We start from the raw sequence: 22,836 nt of genomic DNA, 5'->3' as shown, positions 1-22,836 counted from the left end.
AGTCAACTCATCCTATCCTTAAAAAACCAATTACATTTAAAAATTACAAACAAATTTGAAGTTACACTAATATGAAGTATAAATCATAACATGAATTATTTTATAATAATCAAAATACCAATGAAATCAATTGCAATAAATATTCTTCAGCATTCTTAATATAAAATACATAAGCTTCATATTTAACACCATGACTCATAAGTTTCATTATTATCAAAATCAATCCCTTCTATTATACAAAAACTTATCAAGGTGATTTTTCTTCAATGTTATTCTTCAAATATATGTATTCATTTGTATCATATCGAATATTCTCAATAGAACTAGCAGAACTTGTATGGTGCAAGGGCTTTTAAAGGACCAGCCGACATGATGTCTTTATCTTTTATTTGCATTAAGAAATAAATGTGAGAAATATTACGATGGATGTCGTTATAATACCTATTAAGAATTCCACTTGTGAGTTTGTCTTATATTAAAAAAAATAAAATAGAAAATAAGTGTTTATATATATGATTGGACCCCAAGATCCAATATGCTCGATCATGTATATCAAGTCCCCATTAAGATGCTACCACATTGCAACCCTAATCACCTTTTGGTGTCCCTTGGCTTGCCTGATCATGTATATCAAGTCCCCATAAAAATGCTACTACATTGCAACTCTAATCACCTTTTGGTGACCCTTGGCTTGCTCCTAGCTTATTACTATCACAACATGTGTTCCTCACATCTATTCTTTTTAGTTGGCCATCATTTTCTCATGATTGGTGTACTTTTGTGCCCTAACCATAAGCTCCCCATGCTAAGAATATGTGGCTATGTTCAAATTGTTGTGGGAAGTTCGACACTTTGTCTCTATTAGATTAAGGAGGTCTAAGTGTAATACTTGCAAAACAAAACTTACCAAAGGGAACTCAAGCAGTGGTTTAAGATTGTTAGGATTGGAATGGCAGCATTTTCTCTTTTGGACAGCTAGGTTGGCCAATTGAACAGCCATCCTAGCATGAGTCAACTAAACACCCCATTCCAACCCCCATCATCTCATTTGGGAGCAAAGTGATAAAAAAACCACAACCTCAAGGCCCAAAATTCCAATTCGAATTCCTCTAGTCATTATTTCATATGAAAATGTGTAAATATGCAATGACTGGATATGAGAAAGAACAATTGCAGTATTTTCCATCCAAAAAAGATAGTTCATTTAACCACCCAAGCAAAAATAAAAAATAAGTAAAGCAACCAACCTTCCTGATTGAAACATGCCCTCTTTTTATTAATTAGGGAATAACTAGCAGAATTTGTTTAGCTGGAGAATTTATTTCTTGCGCACAAAGCTAATAACACTCAAAACAATGGACTGTAATGGGTGCTTTGGAACAAGAAAAAAAAATAAAATAGGTAGTCACCCCTGTTCTTTATCATCACAGACAGCAGAGCCTACAAGAGAAGCTTCTGAGAAAGAAGGCACATGCTTAAGACCTGCAAACATGGGCAAATTCAAAGCTGCATTTGCAATGGACATATCTTCTTCAAGAATTTCTGTATCAACCATGGTTTTCCCCTGTACTTGGAAACAAATAACTTATTATAAAAAAGCTTAGACAAATAAAGAGAGAACAATCCTTTCAATGTCATAATATTATAGAGTAACATAATATAGTTAATCACAATAACTTATGATTTTAGATTTTTAATGATACCTTTTTTTGGGGAGTCGAACTCAATTAAACCAACAAACTTTTTGTTAGCTACTAATAAGTCTATTAATTTTAACTGTGTTAGAAGACTGAAAACCAACACAATTAAATTAATCCTTTTGTCAAAATTTTGTTGTAGAAACAATAGGTTAAAATCATAAAAACCAACTAACTTTTTCCAGTTACAACTGAACCTAGGAAGCTTAATTCAATACAAAAGAAAATCATCAACTATGAAGCAAAAAAAAAAATCAACAACTATGAAGATATACTAACTTACCTCATTTTATGGTTGAGTCAATTTGGTTATCATCTTAAGTACTAATAGTATTTTTTATAATTTTGTCAAAATTTTGTTAAAAAAATAATGAGTAACAATCATAAATAATCCACTAAATTTTTTCCTTTTGCAATTCAATCAAATGAGGAAAGAAATATTTTGGATTTATATTGATGATTTTTCTAAATATTGCTATGTTTACATGCTACATGGTAAAGATAAAATGTAAGATAAATTTAAAATAATATTAAAATGAAGTAGAAAATTTATCAAGTAACAAAATAAATGTCTTAGATCCGAAAATGATGTTAATATCATTTTTCATTGTGTTGTGAATATGTTAACATACTAAATAGGGCAGTAAATAAAGTGGCAGTAAAGGGGTGGGGGGTGAAACGAAACTAATAGAAATAGTAAATGCAATGTTTAATAATTTAAGTATTTGTAAATGTTTTCAACATGAATCTATCTTATCTGCATACCATATTCTTAATAAAATCCCTCACAAGAATACTCATGTTACTCTTTATGAATTTTAGATGCAAATCTACAATAGAAATATGATTTAAGTGATCTTAGAGTTTGAGGCTGCGGAGACATATTTAAACTTCCACAACCTAATATTAAATCATTATGAGCAAGAGCAGTTGAATGTAATAAGACTTCATAGGTTTTTGGTTGTAGAACCTTTAGGGGTGAGCATTCGGCCAGTTCGAGCAATTCAGTTAATTAACCGAATTAACCGAAAAAAATCGATTAAGAATTTTTCAAAACCAAACTGACCGAACTAGCCTTATTAACTTACCAAATCGAATTCTTAGTTAATTCGGTAAACCAAATTCAACCAAACCAGAATTGCATACCTCTCCCTTTCGGACCTTTCCCAAATATACTTTGAGAATTTTGATTTTGAGACCAAAAGATGATTTTGAGGCTGAGAGATAAGATCATACATGATCACAACTCACAAGTCACAGACTCACAAGAGTAAGGGAAGGAGAAGTCAGCCATCAACGAAGGGGAAGTCAGCCGATAAAAGGTGATGGCCATGGCAAGGTCAAGGCGACGGCCACGGCGAGGGAGGATCGATTGAACAAAGGCTAACTAAGAGGTGACAGCAACAATGAGAGCGAGATGGCGACCACGATGAGGGAGGATCGATTGATCGAAGGCTAAGCGGTGAGAGACGACGACCACAATGAGGGCGAGGTGACTCAGGCGGCTAGGTCCTAGGGTGATGAGACGACAAGGGCGAATCAACTTAAGTGAGGACTTCAGCGACGGCAAGGGACCAAGGGCGAGGCAGCAGCCACAACGAGTGAAGTCGCGAAGTCAATTAGTCAAATGGTGGCCATGGAAGTTCGGATTTGCTAATTTGGAGTGTGGACTATAGAGTCAGGGACTGCAGTGGACCATGAAACCTGGAGGCTGGCTTTGGCTGGCTGCTGGAGGCTAGAAATTGGAATGGAATTATCAACTATGGAACCCTAAAATCCAAATGATAACTCGTTAGAGGTATTAGATAATTTATATAAATTATATATAATTATTAATTATTATTATATAATTTGGTTAATTTGGTTAACCAAAATTAAATTTATCCCAAGCTGAACTAAAAATCGAAAACCTATTTTTAACTAAAATTAAAATCAAACCATATCGAATTATATTTTAACTGGACCGAACCGACCGAATTGGATCGATTAATTCGGGTAATTCGGTTTTCACCAAATTGTGCTCACCCCTGCTAATGAGTCAATAGAAATTAATTCAATTTTGGGATCTAGAGATGCAACTACTATGAAAATAGATTCAACTCGAAATGGTTTGTCAATTGGATTTCAACCTTTCTAATCATCCATTTGGTTCTTGTGTAAGATTATAAAAATACAATGAAGTTGTAACCTTATGGAGCATGCTATAGTTAGGTGTCTTACATATGTCATATCTACTACCACACCTAATCTTGCATTTTTTGTTAGTAAACTTAGTCAATATACTAGTAATCCACATCTTATTCACTCAATGAGTAGAATATTAAAATATTTAAAAAAAATAGTAAATTACAGTTTATACTTTTGTAGTTATCCTTCAATTTTAGAAGTATTTATAGATCTAATTGGGTGAAAGATCAAGATGATCATACACAACAAGTTTGAGAGATGTATCATACAAAAAAGTCATATCAACGAGTGCAAGAGATGATCTAATTGGATTTGTAAGACACAAACCTAGACAACTAACTCAATTATAGTAGCTGAGTTTGTGATTTAGTTTCTTCGAATAAATAAGTGGCATGACTTAAAGAATTTATCAACTGAAATTCCAATGTGGCCAAAACTGGCAGCACTATTGCCAATACACTGTCATAGTAAAACCAATTTGACTAAAGCTTATAGTAAAGTCTATAATGCAAAATGTACACATATAGGATTAAAACATATTGTTGCTAGGTAACTACTAACTGATAGAGCAATAACAATAGACTTCATAAGATCTTGTCAAAATTCAGCAATATCATACAAAAGGGCTTGCAAAGTACTTAGTCATTAACCCTATAGAAACGGATGAATCTCATGCTCACTTTTACCAACCACCAATGAGGAAAACTGAACCCTTGCAATATAAAGCTCTTGATCTTAATCAGTGGAGTGCATCATATGAAGAAGTTGTTAAAGCACTTAATTGTATATATCACAAGGTTATTAGTGCTTGGCAATTGTAATGGTAAGGATAAGGATAAATTGTGTATTCATAATTGGCCTAAAAGTGCTTGATCTACAGAAGTATTGAGATATGTTTACCTATTAGTGTCCAAGGCTGTACTAGCTTCAAGTTAGCAGGTCAACTCTCAAGCACTCGTGAAACAAGGTGTAGATACAAGACCAATCTATATGTCGGCCAAACAAGTGCAAACCATTTCAAAAATCCCACTACCCGCCTTGAGGTTTGGCAAAAAGACGCAAATTTCCCAAAATTTTTGGCAAAAAGACAAGCTAGGGAGAGAGTATAAGTGTCCTGAGAATCAAATCTTAATGAAGGTCCATGGGATTTCTAAAATCTAAGAGGAGTTCCACATCTTTTTCTCAAATCTCAAGAGAGGTTTGTAGTATTTGTGAAACATCAAGGAAGGTCTACGCCTTTTTGTCAATCTCAAGAGAGGTTAGTGTGCTTTACCCTAGAAACAACCTATATAAGCTTAGTTTATAAAAGAAGCATAATTTTGTGATAGGAGAACATCTTCTTCCTATTTTGTTATTTCAATGTTCATAATGCTTCTAGTGTGACAACAAGGATTTATTTGCAAATAAGTTTTGAAGCTAAAACATTTTCCAAAAAATTCAATTCAAAAATTCATTATTAAGAGGCATATTTAGTTGTTGTTTGAATAAAAATTTCATTGAGCAAATTTTTTTATTAAATTGACATAAGTTTAAGAAGGTTAGTTTTTAATTTTAACAAGCATAATTAAGGCTCAATAAAAAGCGACCAAGAGACCCAAAACGACCAACAAAACTGAACTGAACTGAACTGAACCGAGAATAGGCAGTTCGTTTGGTTCTATTTTTAGGCAATTTCGGTTCAATTCGGTTCATAAAAATTTCAAACCGACAAAATTGGTTTAAGTGTTGAACCTGCGCAAAAAACGACCGAACCAAACTGATTACACTCCTAGAGATCATTGCTACAACATCCAAGTTTCAGAGGAGACACTGCTAAAACCTCCCTGCACAACAAATAACAACAACATACCATAAGTCCCACTAGGTGGGGCCCGCTACATGAATCCTTTTCCACCAATTCAACCAATCAAGAGAATTTTTCTTTATTAGATTAAGGGCTATTAAATCCTTCCTCAGTACCTCATTCCAAGTTATTTTAGGTCTACTCCTACCCCTTTTCATGCCTGCACACTGATATAAAAATCAAAAAAATTGTATCATATATGCATGTATTTACGTTTGTGCTTGTTTTACATCTTCTATGTTAGTAATTATATAGATTATAGAAAGAATTTAATTACCTCACTGCTAAATCCCCGGATGTACCCAACCAGCAATAGTTGCATTTTTTGATTGCATACAAGGTCATCGCTTCCATCAATCAAACATAATTGCTGCAAAAGAGCACACAAAAGCATCATGTATAGTTTGAATCAACAAACCCATAACATAATTAAGAATAGGCCAGCAATTTTTACAAAGGCAAGGCTAGCGTATGCAACAAGTGAATATATGATAAGGCAGGATTAGCACAGCAAACATGAAGTTCCACCAAGATGCCCCCTAAAGAAGTCTCATACATATTTTTTTATTTTTTTCAACATAATTATTTTATAGGTTTACCAAATATATTTTTATTTCACCCCAAAAAAACAAAAAAAATTAACAAGCAGTCTTATTAATTTCAATGTATCACCAGCCAGGATTCTGTAAAAAAATGTGCAGCTCACGTAGCATCTTCCTATCAACTAATAAGAGACCAAGTAGTCAAGGGAAAATTGAAACATGAACAGGAAATGAGTGGGTTCCCACTACATGTACTCTCTACAGTATAAAATACCAACATCAAATGATTGAATCTCCACAGCAGTACATGTAGCTTCTTCCAATCAACTAATAAGAGACCAAGTAGTCAAGGGAAAATAGAAACATGAACAGGAAATGCGTGGATTCCCACTGCATGTACTGTCTACAGTATAAAATACCACAATCAAATGATTGAACCTCCATATCTTTGGGCACACAAGTTAGTGAGAAATGGAAATTTAAAAAATAGAACATAAAAGGACATCAGTTTGTCCTTCAATCATGAAAAATGAGAACAAAAACAAAACAAAACAAAAATTGATGATTGGATTCTGAAAAACCCCTTGGAAAAAGGAATCACTTGGAAGTTAAACACTAACAATTCAAGGGTTGATTACTCACAATTTTCCTCTGAGCAGTACAGAAACAATGTTTCCATCCAATTCCAACCACAACTTTGAAGATCTCGTGCATGTCAACTTCAGCCCAACCAAAGTAAACTCCCCAAACTTGATCAGGAAAAGCAGATGGTCCATCATCTGTTCACAATTCCCTTGTTCAGCAAAATAGAATGCAGATGAGCAGAATAGAGAACCATAGCCTCCCATTCACTAACAAATTCGCATAATGCATTTATATCACTTTTTTTTCTGCAAGCATCAGGTTTCCCTATCACTGTAGTCTCACAACAATTCTGCTGGAGAAAAATACGGGTGGTTTTGCACTTAAAAATAAAAAACTATCAATCCATAGTGTGGCAGTATACATAATTAAAAATCAGACTAGTAATGCTCCTAAATTCGCCTAGACTAACATTAATATTAATAAAAAATATCTGGTATCAACATAAGAGAAAAAGTCAACCTGCAAATTCACTCAACGTTCCATTTCTAAACAGACCCTGAAGATTGAAAGGTTCAATTGGCAATGCATGATCCACCCCTGTAATCCATAAATTTAGCGGATGTTAAATTAGGAAAAATTGGACATTATCTAAAAATATATATAAATATTGGAAAGACATATTTACAGTCTTCAAATGGTGGAAGACCCCATAACTCGGGATGAAATTCTAGAAGTGAATGAAGCACAGAATCTGCTGTGAAATATCTGTCTGCTTCAGTTTGGAGGGAAGGAACAGCTACTACCTTCATTCCAGCAGCCTTTGCTGCTTGAACACCAACCCTGTTGAAATATGGAGAGTAAGAAAAGTATTCCTAGTTAATTCAGAAACATGAACCACACATAACATAAAAAGGGAGAAAACATTGGCAGCTACAACAGGTACAATTGTAATTGTTGCAGTACATGTGCATAGAAGGCATACTTTGGGAGCTGTATGCATCCAGAGAAATGAATGACTGGGTCAAATTCATCAGAAGTGGGTGGCATCTAATGAGAAGTTTTAGAATTGTCTTAAAATAAATGTTATGCTGCATTCAGGAACAAATATTTGAAACCTTGGATTTGGATTTATGTGAATCCACATAAAGTACAACACAATTCTATACAGAATTTTGTTCGGATCCACACAGTTTCAAATCCAAAACTCTAAATCCATGGCTGCAAAGACATGGTTAGGATATTTCAGAATTTTTCTCCCATCTATGTCCGCCTCATTTCAAAAGCCAATGAGACAGGCAACTGATCTACCAACTATTTGAATATAAAGCATCTTTAGAATATATGTCTTAATATAATTACGTTTTTTTGAAAAAAAGAGATGACCAACTTACAAGGAGTCTTCTATCACAAGGCAGAAACCTGCATCTACTCCCATTCTATTTGCAGCTTCTAGAAATCTGGCGCAAATAGAGAACTTCATAAGAATATAAAGTTTGAAAGGAAAATAATTGAAGGACTGGAATTGCCTCTATTCAGGTGAACATTCAGGGCATGCTGGGCAAACTGTGAACAAGGAAACACTCCAGTGATGGTTTAGACAGCATTTGAAATTAGCATTAGGTATATTGTGCAGTTAGTCCTTGAAGTTAAACTGGATTGCATTTCAACCCCTAATGTTTAGTTTCAGCAACTAAGTTAATGTCATCCCTAACCATAAAACTGGCTTAATGGGACATTAGCCCACATAACAAACATGTGAGCCTCTAGTTTTTCTTGCCCCTCTAGTTTCAAAAATCCGAGACACCTCTAGATCAAGCTGCTATACTCGCAAGGACCACCTTGTTCTAAATTTCATCACCTCAGCTTGGAGTCGCATAAAGGCTCATTTTGTAGCTTGGAGGAGAAAAAAAAAAAGCAATTTAAGAGACTATGGTCATGTATTTGCCAGCCACATAAAGTTTCGCATATTTGCGAAAATTCAAACATCAGGGATTGAAGTGCGATTGGCAAAACTTTACGCATCAGATATGCGATGTATCCACTATTACATGAGGCGCGCCTCGAGGCGTTTTGCTGCTAAAAGGCGAAAATCCTGCTATGCGTATGATTTCTGCGTAAAAAAACGCATCGTCTACGCCTCAAAGACGAAGGCACACGAATTCTGGGACCAGCCCTTAGCTTGCTTTAATAATATAAAAAGAATTAAAGAAACTGCAACATAGGGCAGAAAAGCCCTTTCGTTCGTGCTTCTATCAAAGAATGGACGAAGAATCGACCGAATGAAGACTCCTCCCATCCCATTGACGAGTGCTCCATCACTTGGACAAAGAGCCACTGTCATCTTCTTCGGCGAGCTCCTCCGATTGGATGACTGCGCTGCCACCTCAATCTAGCTGTTCGTCTCTCTTCCTCTCTCGTTCTCTCTCTGCGACTAGATAATTGGGTCGTCTGCCAGCGTCTCTGACTCTTGTCTCAATTCTCTAAAGAGCTTGAGCATGTGGAAAGACCATGTGGCTGTAGCATTACGCTCATGTGGGCAAGCAACAAAACACGGCTTTGGACCTTTGGTTAATGTGCTTTGATTTTTGACAAACGATTTTTTTAGTTTAAAATTCAGAAAAAAAAAATAATAATAATAATAATAATTTATAATTTATCTTAATAAATTTTATATTATTTTTCGTATATATAATTGATTTTATATTTTTAGAATAAAATATCAAAATATCAAAAGGCTTATGCCTTGCCTTAACAGGGTAAAAGTAAAACGCCTCCCCTTACTAAAACACTGCCCATTAGTATTCACATTGTAAATTAAGGATTCTTGAATTCTTCTACAGACATTGTGTGAGGACCTTGTTTCAGTTCTTAACAATAATTCCAGTGACTCTTTCATGGGGGCTGAGTGGCTACAAAGACATGAATATAAAATCTTCTAATTTGGGAGTCGAACAATAGAACCACCTAACAAAAACCCATCTATTTCTCTGCGGCTTCCACATCCTTTGTACCACAAACTAAGCAAAAAAATTATCGAATAACTCACATATCTGGAGAGGGCTTCCCTGATTTAACCTGATCACTCCCAAGAATAATTGAAAAGCATTCCTTCCAGCCTACACAGTTAATTTTATTTAACAGAATCAGATAGAAAATTTGCATAACAAATGCACATAAATAAACTAATTAGAGGGGGAAAAAATTGATGAATTAGAAAAGGACAAAGTGAACAATTGGGAGGAATGATCTCCTTTGATGTGAATTAAACAGGATACAGTTTCCATAACCCCAACAGAAGAGGGATCAATCACTATGAAAATATCATAGTTCACCGGGTAATTTGTTCAACCATGCAAAAATGTTATCGAATGGATGGTACCAGTGAAAAACTTTCCAAAATTTTAATTATTGTCTAAATATCAATTAATTTGATCCTTACTCTAAAACCCAAGCAGAGAGAAATTTGGTTGCATTCAAAAGGATAAGGAAAGAAGTCAACATCATTTATGTCCCCATGCTTAAAATGACACTTTGAATGCAGTATAACCTTCCACAAAAGAAGCCAGATGCTTGATGCATAGGAAAGGGAATCTGCCACGTTTAGAAAGAACATGACCTTGCCTGGGCACACAGTGCATCTTATTTTTATTTTCTCCCAAATTTTCAGTACAGTTAAACAAAATAGATAAGATAGTACTGGCTGGAAAACTACCAAAACAAACATCATATTCATTTCTGTAATCAGTGTGAATTAGCCACTTTGACCAAACAGAATTAAGATAGTACTAAGAAACAATGCAAGGAAGAAAAAAATTTATTTTGACATCTACTTCACAACTCAAAAAAAGAACTACCTTGCTGGTAACAAATTTTTGCATCTATGTTCTTGCGCAAGGAGTTTGAAGCAAGTGCAAATGGCAGACCATGCTTATGGAGATGCATGATAAGGCGATTAGCACCAGGTAGAGCTTTGGCTTCTGCCCACCTAAAAAGGTAAAGTTAAAAAAAATATATATATATATATATATATAAAATAAATCGCATTTGAACTTTGAAGCTGCCACAGAAAAAGAATCATAAGCGTATGGTTGTTCACAAAATACTATCAATATTGGTGTATACAAGGAAAAAGCCATACCAAGACAAGCTAATTTACCAAAAGCCAATATAACATATTTGTGATATATTTATGCCACTATGCATGTCAATGTCAACAGAACAGCAAACAGCAAAGCAAAAGATTTCTTTCCTTACTTCAGCCCACATTTATTTTCTTATATTTCAATTCATTATTTTGTACAGTTAGCATATATTTAGTTTACATTTATAGGGCTTGACAAATTATAGTTTACTTGTATAGGGCTAGAATCATGCTAGACGTTATTTACTTTCCATGTATAGCATTCTTGTAAGTCTATATATAATATACAGAACTCAAGGCCAATTCATTCGGCCATTCACAAAATATTTGACATGGTATTAGAGCTAGCCGACTGCTAGGTTTTTTTTTCCCTTCGAGTTTTTTGTCTTCTCGGTTTCATGGCAGTTGTGGTTTTGTTTTCTCTTCTGGAATTTTCCTCTGTTCTTTCAGTACTTCTGTGGCTGCGTGGCCCTCGGCATAGCAGGTTTCTGGGTTGCCATTTATTCCTCCAGTTTATGTCCTTGTGATTCTCGGCAAGCAGGCAACAGTTTTCTGTTACAGTTTGTGACTTTTGGCAAGCAGGCACAACAGGTTTCTGGTTTGCCACTTATTTCTCCAGTTTCTGTTGCTGTTTGTGACTCTTGGCAAGCAGGCTTGTGACTTTCGGCAAGCAGGCACAGCAGGTTTCTGGTTTGCCACTTCTCCAGTTTTTGTTGCTGTTTGTAACTCTCGACAAGCAGGCAACAGCTCTCTGTTGCTGTTTCTGGCACTTATCTTCTTGGCACAGCAGGTTTTTGGTTTATTATTTAATTTTTAGTGCAGTTTTTTGGTTCAAGATTTAATTTTTTAGTGCAGGGAGGTTGTTCTTGGTTTTTCTTTGTACCTGCATTGTTTATTTTGGGCTTCTAGATTTTCCGGTGGCCTATTTCTTTCAGCACAATCTGTTTTTTTTTTTTTTGGGCTTCTCAATTTTCTCCATTATTTAGCATGAACCCCGCACTTGTGTGTGCCAAGTTTACGAGCAACAATTATTCTACATGGGCTTTTCAGATTGCACTTTTCCTGAAAGGAAAAGAACTTTGGGGTGATATTGATGGCACGGATTGTGCACCCAATCCTGATAAATCCAAGGAGTCCGCAGCTTGTCCTTCATGGGCTGTGCTTGATGCTCGGTTTATGTCTTGACTTCTTGGCTCGGTTGAGCCACATATTGTCCCCAACTTGCAACCTTATCGCACCGCTCAATCCATGTGGACTTATTTAAAAATAGTATATCATCAAGATAACGGTGCCCGTCATTTTCAATTAGAGCATGCGATTGCCATGTTTCAACATGACAATCGTTCCATCCAAGACTATTACTCAAGGCTTATGACTCTTTGGAATGAATATTCTGATCTGGTTACTACAGATGTTCCTGTGGCTTCTCTTTCCATTATTCAACATCTTCACGAGACTAGTTGTCGTGATCAGTTTCTTATGAAACTCTGCCCCAAGTATGAATCTGTTCGCTCGTCTCTGCTAAATCACTCTCATGTTCCTTCTCTAGATGTTTGTTTTGGTGAGTTACTTCGTGAAGAACAACGGCTAAGTACTCAAGTTACTCTAGCACAATCTCATGGTAGTTCTGAGTCTGTCCCTGTGGCTTATGTTGCTCAACGACGAGGACCACCTACGCATTCTAGCACTTTGCAGTGTTTTTGCTACAAATAATTTGGACATATCGTTGATAATTGTTCCAAAAAATTCTGCTCTTATTGCAAGAAGGGTCAAATTATCAAAGAATGTCGTATCCACCCACAGAATCGTCAAGACCAGGCATTCCATACTTCTGTTAGTGTACCCCCCACAATGACTTTTGCGACCCTTGGCTCTTCTTCAGGTGACTTCTCTATTCTGCACCTCCTCCAGCAAATTACTGCACACCCGAAATGGTGCAACAGATGCTAATTTTAGCATTATCAGCAATGGGGCTCCAAGGTAACAATTGTGCTAATCTTTTGGTATGTGGACTCAGGTACCTCTAATTACATGACAAATAATCCCACTACCTTGTGTCATGTTAAGCCCAAAGCTAGTCAATCTGCTATTCAGACTGACAATGGCAGTTCTTTGCCAATAGTTGCTGTCGAAGACGCCTCTTCTAAGTTCACTAATGTGTTTCTTGCTCCTCAAATTTCCACGAATCTTATTTCTATTGGTCAATTAGTTGATAAAAATTGTGCTGTTAATTTTTCTGGCAATGGTTGTGTTATGCAGGACCAGGTAATAGGGGAGCCAATCGCGAAGGGACCTAAAGTGGGGTGTGCTTGTTTCCACTACTTTTGCCTGTTCCAGCACGTTCTCCAGTTTCTTCTATTAAATCTTTTGCTTGTAATAATGTTTCAGATCTTAGTATGGTGTGGCACCGTCGTTTAGGCAAACTCTTCCCTTCCCTTTGCATGTTAGTAGAGCTTCTCAGTGTTTTGAGCTTATCCATGGTGATGTTTGGGGACCTTCCTGGTTAGTTCACATGAAAAATTTAAATACTATGTGACTTTCATTGATGATCATAATAGATTTACTTGAGTCCACTTTCTTCGCTCTAAATGAGGTTTTTCGTACTTTCACTGAGTTTTTAGCGTATGTTGACAATCAATTTTCTGCTTCTATTAAGACATTACGCACATATTCTGGTGGTGAATATGTGTCTACTGAGTTTCAGGCATTTTTGGCTTCTAAAGGCATATTTCATCAACGTTCATGTCCTGCTACTCCCCAACAGAATGGAGTAGCCAAACAGAAAAATCGTCATCTCCTTAGATGTGGTTTGTACTCTCTTGCTGGAATCCTTTATTCCATCCTTGTTTTGGGTTGAGGCTCTGAAAACTGCTACTTAGTTGATTAATCGTTTACCTTCTCAAGTTCTACTCATGGAGTCTCCCTATTTCCGTTTATTTTCTAAGCAACCTAGTTACAATAACCTCTGTACCTTTGGTTGTGTATGTTTTGTTCATTTACCTCCTCATAAGTGACATAAATTATCTGCTCAATATGTTCGATGTGCATTCTTGGGATACAATGTGTGTCAAAAGGGATTTGTTTTCTATGATCCTACATTACATCGTACATGCATTTCTTCCGGTAGCTCATCCGATTTCTGATCCTACCATGCTCCAGATTCAGTCAGTTGCAGCACCTCCAAAGTCTTTGGTACGTCGCTCTTTTCAAGAGTCTGTACCCCCCGGACAGGCATGGGTTTCCCTCTTCAAGTTCTGGTAACTCTGTTTCAAATCTTATTGCTGCATTGTCCAATTTAGATATTCCCACTTCCTACTCACACGCTGCCAAGCATGATTGTTGGCAACAAGCTATGCAAGAATAAATTGCCGCTCTAGAGGCCAATCACACCTAAGACATTGAGCCTTGTCCTCCCACCATTGTTCCTCTCAGTTGTAAATGGGTTTACTCAGACTGTCAGACAAGGTCCGATCTAATGGAAGTCTGGCTTGTTACAAAGCTCGCCTTGTTGCACTTGGTAATAATCAGGAATATGGTGTCAATTATGAAGATACCTTTGCTCCTATGGCTAAGATGACTACTATTTGTACGATTCTGGCTATTGCTACTTCCAGTGAGTGGCCACTACATCAAATGGATATCAAGAATGCTTTTCTTCACGGGGATCTTAAAGAATGTATTTATATGAAGCCACCCCCGGGCTTGTTTCCCTCTCCGACTTCACATGTGTGTAAGCTTCGTCGTTCTCTTTATGGTCTCAAACAAGCTCCAAGGGCCTGGTTTGATAAATTTTGCACCACTTTATTACAATTTTCATTCAAAATGCACAAGTATGACACTTCATTGTTTCTTCGAAAATCAAACATGGGTATTGTTGTTCTTTTGGTTTATGTTGATGATATTGTGATTACTGGTTCCAATTCTGCTTTACTTGCTCAGCTCAAGATCTTGGGTCTCTCACATATTTTCTTAGTCATGTGGTGAATCGTAGTCCCTCAGGTATTTCACTCAATCAACATAAGTATGCTAGTGACTTGGTGGTCACAACTGACCTTCAGAAGGGTAATTCTGTTGATACTCCCATGAAATTAAATTTCAAGCTTCGCAAAGAGGAGGGTGACTTATTTGCTGATCCCAGTTTATACCGGAAGTTGGTGGCTAGTCTTGTCTATCTTACCGTTAGTAGACCAGGCATTTCTTTTGCTGTACAACAAGTCAGCTAGTTTCTTCAGACTCCTCATCATCTTCATTTGGCTACTATCCATAGGATCATACGCTATGTTCAGGGCATTTCTGCCTGTGGTTTATTCTTTCCTGCAGGCAATTCTACTCGCCTTGCTGCTTATAGCGATGCTGATTGGGCTGGTTATGCGGATACACGTCACTCGATCACTAGTTGGTGTGTGTTCTTAGGTGATGCATTGATCTCTTGGAGGAGTAAGAAACAAGATAGAGTTTCTAGGTCATCGACGGAATCTGAATACTGGGCGATGTCTTTTGCTTGTTTTGAAATTATTTGGCTTCGATGCTTGCTTTCTGAGCTAGATTTTTCTAAGACCAATCCTACACCTCTACATGCCGATAATACGAGTGTTATTTAGATCACGGCCAATCCTATTTATCATGAGTGCACAAAGCATATTGAAGTCGATAGTCACTCTATCCGTGAAGCATTTGAAGCTCATGTTATCACTCTTCCACACATTTCCACTGAATTACAAATTGTGGATATCTTCACCAAGGCCCTCACTCGTCATTGACATTGCTCCCTAAGTAGCAAATTGATGCTTGTTGATCAACCTGCATCAATTTAAGGGGGGTTGTCAACAAAACAGCAAACAGCAAAGCAAAACATTTCTTTCCTTACTTCAGCCCACATTTATTTCCTTATATTTCAATTCACTATTTTGTACAGTTAGCATGTAATGTATAGGGTTTGATAGATTATAATTTACTTGTATAGGGCTAGAATCATGCTAGACCTTATTTAATTTCCATGTATAGCATTCTTGTAAAGTCTATATATAATATACAGAACTCAAGGCCAATTCATTCAGCCATTCACAAAATATTTGAGTCAAAACATCCAGTTAACCTAAGGCACAGGGGCTCTTAGATTTTCTAACCCAACAATGAGGTTGATTCTTAACAAATAGGGCTATGAAAACTAAAGTAATTAGGTCCTTGAAAGCTTTTCATGGCCCCCAAGCCCCTCACTTCATATGTTTGCATTCTCTCTCTCATGGATATACACGCACACATGAGCACAAAAACATAATTTTTACTAACAATGTTAGGACAGGAGGGAACCTCCATTTACCAAACAGGAAAGGAATAACAAAGAAGAAAAGGTTGTGTAATTAACGAAAAGGTAGCAATCTTCACATGAGAGCAACTACTCCAATCAAGCAATGGCAGAATACTACTGATTCTTTACAAAGGAAAAGGGTACTGTCCTTAAAAAATCATAATTTTTTATGACTTACTGTCAAAACCACAAGCTGCATTTCAAAGTCCTAAAAATGTTGATTTGTTCCAGAAAACTTTCATTGCACATACCCCAAAATCACAATATTGGTCACCAATTCACCAAAATGATAGGCCTCGCAACAATCAGGACTGCATATTCCATTTACAATAGAAGTTTTCAAGGAAAGTTATAGAAGAAGGCCCTCCCTCTAATTAATAAGGCCACAACAAAGGCAAAGAACATAGCACTAGAGATTAGAAACCAGATAGCCCAGAGGAGAGAAGAGGAGAAAATGCTCATCCTTTAGTTTTTATGCGCTAAAGTTCAACCAGCAAGGGGAACCAGTGATGCCAGGTATCATCACTTGAAGGAGATAGAATCATACTATTTGATTTCTCAGTTCAATTGGCAAAGCCAAACCATTACTTAAAAATGTTGGTATCACAAAGAACCATGAGCTTTCCACAATTAAAAACATCCTACTGTAAAACACCTCACTCTAAATCATGCATGAGTTACAAAAGTTGTGAATTCGTAGAAACATGCGAGGACCTAGTTAACCCTCAGGACAGAGCCATTGCCTATGAAATCTTGAAAATTTAAGAATCACAATGTCAATATTAAATACTACATGACATTTTAAGCATAACCATGGAAATGAGTAGCGTCCAAGATCCTAGCTACAAGCAAAAAACACCAAACAAGCAAGCTTTTTGCCATAGAAAAGTCATGGTTTCAATCGCCCTTGCTATTTTTCTTTAAAATATTGAAGCAGTTGAAGAACATATACAAATATTAAGGCTCTGCTTGGATCTAAGGATTTTTTGCAGAAATGTAAGGAAAGCCAAATAAGAAGGAAAATTATTTCCCTTACATTTCCTCTCAATATCAAATGCTACTAAAACTAAAAAATTCTTTTAATATGATTAAAAATTAAGAAAAACCAAAAGTTAATGATGTATAAAATCAATTTTTTCTTAATATATTTTGCCTTCTCTCTCTCATGCGCATGCATGCACACTTGAACACAGATACATAACTTTTACTAACAATGTAAGGGCAGGAGTAAACCTCCATTTACTAAACAAGAAAAGAACAACAAAGAAGATAAGGGTGGGTAATTTACAAAAAGGTAGTAACTTCACGTAAAAGCAACTACAACCAAGCAACAGCAAAATTCTACAGATACTGAACAAAGAAAGGGGTAAATCAATGCTGTTTTGAACAATGTATAATTTTTTTTTATGACTTACTGAAGATCAAACCCACAAGCTGCATTTCAGTCCTAAAAATGTAGATTTGTTTCAGAAAATTTCCCTTGCCCATACCCCAAAATCACAATATTGGTCACCAATTCACCATAATGACAGGGCTTTGCATTAATCAGGTATGCATATTCCATTTACTATAGAAGTTCCCCAGGAAAGTCACAGAAGAAGGTCATCTCTTCTTTTAATAAGGGCATAACAAAGGCAAAAGAACTTAGTACTAGAGATCAGAAACCAAAATGCCGGTGGAAAGAAGAGGAGAAAAATATCATCTTTTAATACTTTATGCTGCTGATATTCAACTAGCAAGGGAAACCAGTGATCCCAGGTTCCATCATTGCAAGGAGATGAGAAATCATACTATTTTTAATTCAATTGGCAAAGCCAAACCACTACTTAATAATGTTATTATCACACCTGACTCTATATCACGCATGAATTACAGAAATTGTGGATTCATGGAAACATGGAGGACCTAGTTAACCTCAGGGCAGAGTCATTACCTATGAAATCTTGAAAATTGAAGATTTGCAATAGCAATATTAAACACTATATGACATTTTAAGCATAACCGTGAAATGGATAGTATCAAAAATCCTAGCCACAAGAATAAAACACCAAATAAGCAAACTTAAGCCATAGACAAGTCATGATTTCAGTCACGCTCAAATACTATTTGCGAGCATGGATTTCGGGGCTTGGATTTGGATTTGTGTGAAATTGGATGAAACTCAATGCAATTTTATATCGTGTTTTATCCATATCCACACAAACCCAAATCGAGAGCTTAAAATCCAAGCTCCCAAACACAGGGTCACTGTTTTTCTTTAAAAATTTGATGAAATCGAAGAAAACATAAAAATATTAAGGTTCATAAACCAAGGATTTTGTTTGAGGAAAGAAAAGGAAAAGGCAAATATTTTTTTTCTGTTATGTTCTCTTTATGTCTTCAGTTAAATATTTATCAAAAAAAATATTCTAATATGATTAAAAGTTATGGAAGATCAAATGTTAATGATATATAAATTTAATTTTTTGTTCATTGATTTGTCACATATTGTATTTTCTTTCCATTTCCTTTGATAACCGGACATGGAAAAAAGCAAATTCCTTCCCATCTTCCTTTCCTCTCCATAATATTTTTTGGGCTTAAGGGTTCTTGACTCTGAAAATAGGACAAAGGCTACACAAATTCTTAGTCGATCAAAGACCAAGAGGGTGTTAGGGTACTTACTTCTCCTGATACATGGGCGTAATTTCTCTGATAAATTGATCAGGTGAGAGAGGAAGTTCATAATCCTTCACAACAGCAATTGCTGACTCTTTCTGAGTCATCCCCAACCTGTCATCTTCCTTCTTCCTGTCCAGAACCTTCCCATGCCTCAATAAGAAATCCTTCAAAACGTCCTTCGTAACTTGCTCTGACACAAATAGCAACAGCAAATCAGTTGATAATGAGAATGAACACCAATCAATAATGGGGAAGAACTGAAAACCTGTGTTCAGAAGGGTGCCATCTAAATCCAGAATAACCGCCAAAATCTTGGTTTCTGCATAGCAAGATTTACACTTGGCGCACCTCATGGCAGAGCAGAGAGAGAAAGAGGACTGAGGGGTAGAGTGAATTGCGAATGATGGCATTTTATCCTCGAAGGGTTTAAGAAGAAGGCAGCTGCAGAGGGATCGATTCCCATGCAGGGAAGATGCGGGGAATTGTAACGGCACAATGCTGTGTTCTTGGTAGCGTATAGTTGCTCGCAGGAGCACGCTTGAAATTTTTCAGAAATCAAATGTCAACACGCCAATAACAGCATAAACCATTCTTGTTCTCGCTTGAAATTCCTTCCCTCTTTTTGTTACGATCCATAACCACGACAATTGTAAAAATAAGTGAATAATATATATATATATATATATATATATATATATATTAGATACAAAATTTACTATATAACTTACTATATACACCCCATCAAAAATAACTTTTTCCCAAATTAAATTTAACATCCCTCAAATCAGAAATATAAATTAACTTTCCAAGTCAACTATTTAATTTTCTTTCCTAAGACCAATCCAAGAAACATAGGAATCCGTATTTTCATAAACATGTTTATTTCACCCGACCTCTCTTTAAAATAATATTCAGATCATCATATCTTCAAGTCAAAATTTATGAGACAAGAAAGACCATTATAGTTATGGCCGGAAGGGTCCATCATTAACATTTTTTTTATTCAAATTTCTGTAAATATTCATTGAAACTCATTCTTCAATCATTAATTTTTCTTCTTTTTGAGTCTTTTAACATTTAAAAAATAAATGGTGAGGTTCACACATCAATTGCAAGATTCCTAAAAATAAGTTTAAAAATTAAGAGTTAAATCCTCTTTTTTATATTTAAAGAATTTTTTTATGATTTTTATATCGAGATAATACATGAGACAATAATTAATTTGTTGATATACATATTTAATTTTATTTCCCTTATCATGAAATGTATTTAAATTCCATTTTTTATATGTATATTCAATGGAAGCTCATTAGACTCAATGAGAGAGGCAACCAATCTTCTATCTCATTCTTCTTCCTACTCTGTCTTAAGGTTAGAATCGAAAGAGTTTTAAACTATTAACACAATAGTCAAAAGCATTAACCCTTAAAACATCTTTCCGAGTGACACATAGTTTCGATTTTATAAAAATCGCATTCTTATTTTTTATTGATTTAGGTGTGTTGAATACATAATCAGCGCGTAAATTTAATAAGAGAATAAACTTATATTCAACTTTTCCTTGTACTTGTCAATTATCATTTTAAAAATTTTGAATGATCCTTAATAAACTGAGAAATACTAACAAGCTATAATAAAATAAGCTAAAGCACAACCTAACTTTTTTTATTTGCACAATGCAAAATAAGATAAGTAGTATGTAAGTGTTCCACATACAACATATCACTGGCATCTCGAAGTCAACTACTCATGTATGAGTTCTTATGCATGCCTTTGGCAATTGAGAACATTGTCTTAGGGAGGTACCATATGTAAATAAGTTCGAAGTATGGGAGACAATATTATAAACACATCTATTTTTTTCTTAATTTTTGTTAAGTTCAAAGTTCAAAGGCCATCCTTGAAGGAGATGTGGAAGCTGGGGGACTACATTTTTTTTTTTTTTTTTTTCAATCACCTCAATGGGAATGGGATTATAACATTTGTACTGGATATACCTCTTTTTTTTTTTTTTTTTTTTTTTCCAATCACCATCAATGTAGAATGGGAATGAAATTATAACACTTGTCGTGGATATGCCCTTTCTCAAGTTGGATATTCCCTCTCTCTCTCTCACTCTCTCTCAAAATTGGGACCAACCATTCCAAATTTATGAATTGAGGCCAATTAGAGTTTCTTAAAAAGTATTTATTTGAAAGAGAAAATATTTATTTAAAAGTGATCTAAGATCACTTATTATAAATACTTTTCCAAATATATATATTTTTTTAAAAAAAAAATTAGTTTCTTAAAGAAATATTTATTTCCTAAAATAAAGTGGCTTGAAAAATATTTTTTTTTTTCAAATGAATATTTATTTTTAAGTACATATCAAATAATATTATTAACAAAAGCAGATAATTTAAATAATTTTTATGATGAATACTTATTTTTAAAATATCCCAACCTTTTTTAAGTCATTAATATTGCACTATTGCATTAGCAACGCCTATTACAAATTAAAGAGTTTAAATATATTTCTAATGTATATTATTATTAATTAAAAAATACGGCACTTTTCACTCAATTTTCCCTGTTCATTATGTTTTAAAAATATCCCCCTCTCTACATATTTCTATTAAAAATAAAACTGTAACTTCTAAAATATTTTAATAAATATAAATCATACACATGATTATGATAAACCCCAATCTTCTCACTCAAAAAGTTGCTTATGCTGAATTGGTGCAGTATAGATCACTAAATACAAGACCACAATACTACCGCCCAGCACCTCCCCCCCTGCAACTGGTACCAGCCATTGTTAAGTGGTTAGGATCTTTTCAATCCCAAAAGCTAACTTATGAAGTGAAATTTTTACTCATATTTAATAACTAACCACTAACTTTTTCCACAATTGATGTGGGATAATCCAACAATCTCCACCTCACACACTCGAGATCTCTCCCGACAAAGCATCGAGGTCACCAAGGAGTATGTTAGTGAACCAAACTTTGATACCAATATTGGGTGATCTATAAAACCTTCTCAATCCCAAAAGTTAACTCATGAAATAAAATTTTCCCTCACACTAAATAATTGACCACCCGCCCCTTTCACAACCGATGTAAGATAACTCAACCAACATGTTTCTCATCATAGAGTTGTTGAGATAATGTTAAGGATGAACTGCACATGGCCAAAACAGCGTCCACATGATGCTGAATTATTAGTCCAAACATCGCATATTATCTATTAGATCGATTAGCTTGAAACAGAATACCAATAAAATGTTTAGGGCAACGAGCTACTCCAAAATCAATAATTCAGAGTATACTTTTAACGCATTCGTTGGCGACATGTTGGCGGAATTTTTACTTTTTGATGATTCCAGTTCAGAAAAGCGCACCATCCTCGTGCCTGCCGCTGGTGACTTCAGAGAAACTTTCAAAGGCCGGATATGCCATTGAGGAATCCCATTCACCATTATAATCCCAAACAGTAACTCCAAACCCTAATCAATTTAAATTCTTGGGCTTTGTCAGTAATAGGCTGTCTCCACTTCACAAAAAATGGCATTCAGACCAATTTTTTTTCCCAAGTCTAACCACATCCCTCTACCTCCAACCTGAATATCATTTTCCACTGTTCTGTCAAATAAAAGTACCAGAGCCAGAAACCCATGTTTGGGAGCTTAACATTCAGGCCTTTGAATTTGAATTCATGTAGATTTGCAGAAAGACATTACAAAATTATACTAAATTTCATCCAGCCCTACAAGTATCAATTGAAGGGCCTAAATTCATACTTCCAAATACTACCTCGCTATTTCATATGACCCCCAAATTTTTGGGAAGAAACAATCAAAACATAGAAAGTAAGGAGACAATTCA

General features: G+C 35.4%; 1 protein-coding gene across 3 annotated transcripts; it reads right to left on the bottom strand.

The window, feature by feature from the left end:
- Nucleotides 1–1,252: 1,252 nt before the first annotated feature.
- Nucleotides 1,253–19,640, bottom strand: LOC131149677 (bifunctional riboflavin kinase/FMN phosphatase-like). 3 transcript variants are annotated; one of them, XR_009135279.1, is made up of 12 exons: nt 19,230–19,600; nt 18,968–19,154; nt 10,709–10,839; nt 9,901–9,970; nt 8,246–8,311; nt 7,540–7,694; nt 7,374–7,451; nt 6,912–7,048; nt 6,005–6,097; nt 5,844–5,894; nt 5,616–5,707; nt 1,467–1,564 (listed from the first exon to the last, which is right to left on the bottom strand). XR_009135279.1 is itself a non-coding variant. In XM_058100331.1 (11 exons), the coding sequence occupies exons 1-11, from the start codon at nt 19,372–19,374 to the stop codon at nt 1,406–1,408; spliced, it is 1,272 nt and encodes a 423-aa protein (XP_057956314.1). In that variant the 5' UTR covers nt 19,375–19,629; the 3' UTR covers nt 1,253–1,405. The 3 variants fall into 3 exon arrangements, 2 of the variants coding, with proteins under 2 accessions (XP_057956314.1, XP_057956316.1); XM_058100331.1 differs by lacking the exon at nt 5,616–5,707 and having other exon boundaries at nt 1,253–1,564; nt 19,230–19,629; XM_058100333.1 differs by lacking the exons at nt 5,616–5,707; nt 5,844–5,894 and having other exon boundaries at nt 1,253–1,564; nt 19,230–19,640.
- Nucleotides 19,641–22,836: the final 3,196 nt, after the last annotated feature.

Source organism: Malania oleifera, chromosome 2, assembly GCF_029873635.1.
Source record: "Malania oleifera isolate guangnan ecotype guangnan chromosome 2, ASM2987363v1, whole genome shotgun sequence".
In the NCBI taxonomy this organism is placed as follows: domain Eukaryota; kingdom Viridiplantae; phylum Streptophyta; class Magnoliopsida; order Santalales; family Ximeniaceae; genus Malania; species Malania oleifera.
This window is presented reverse-complemented; position numbering and strand designations above follow the sequence as displayed.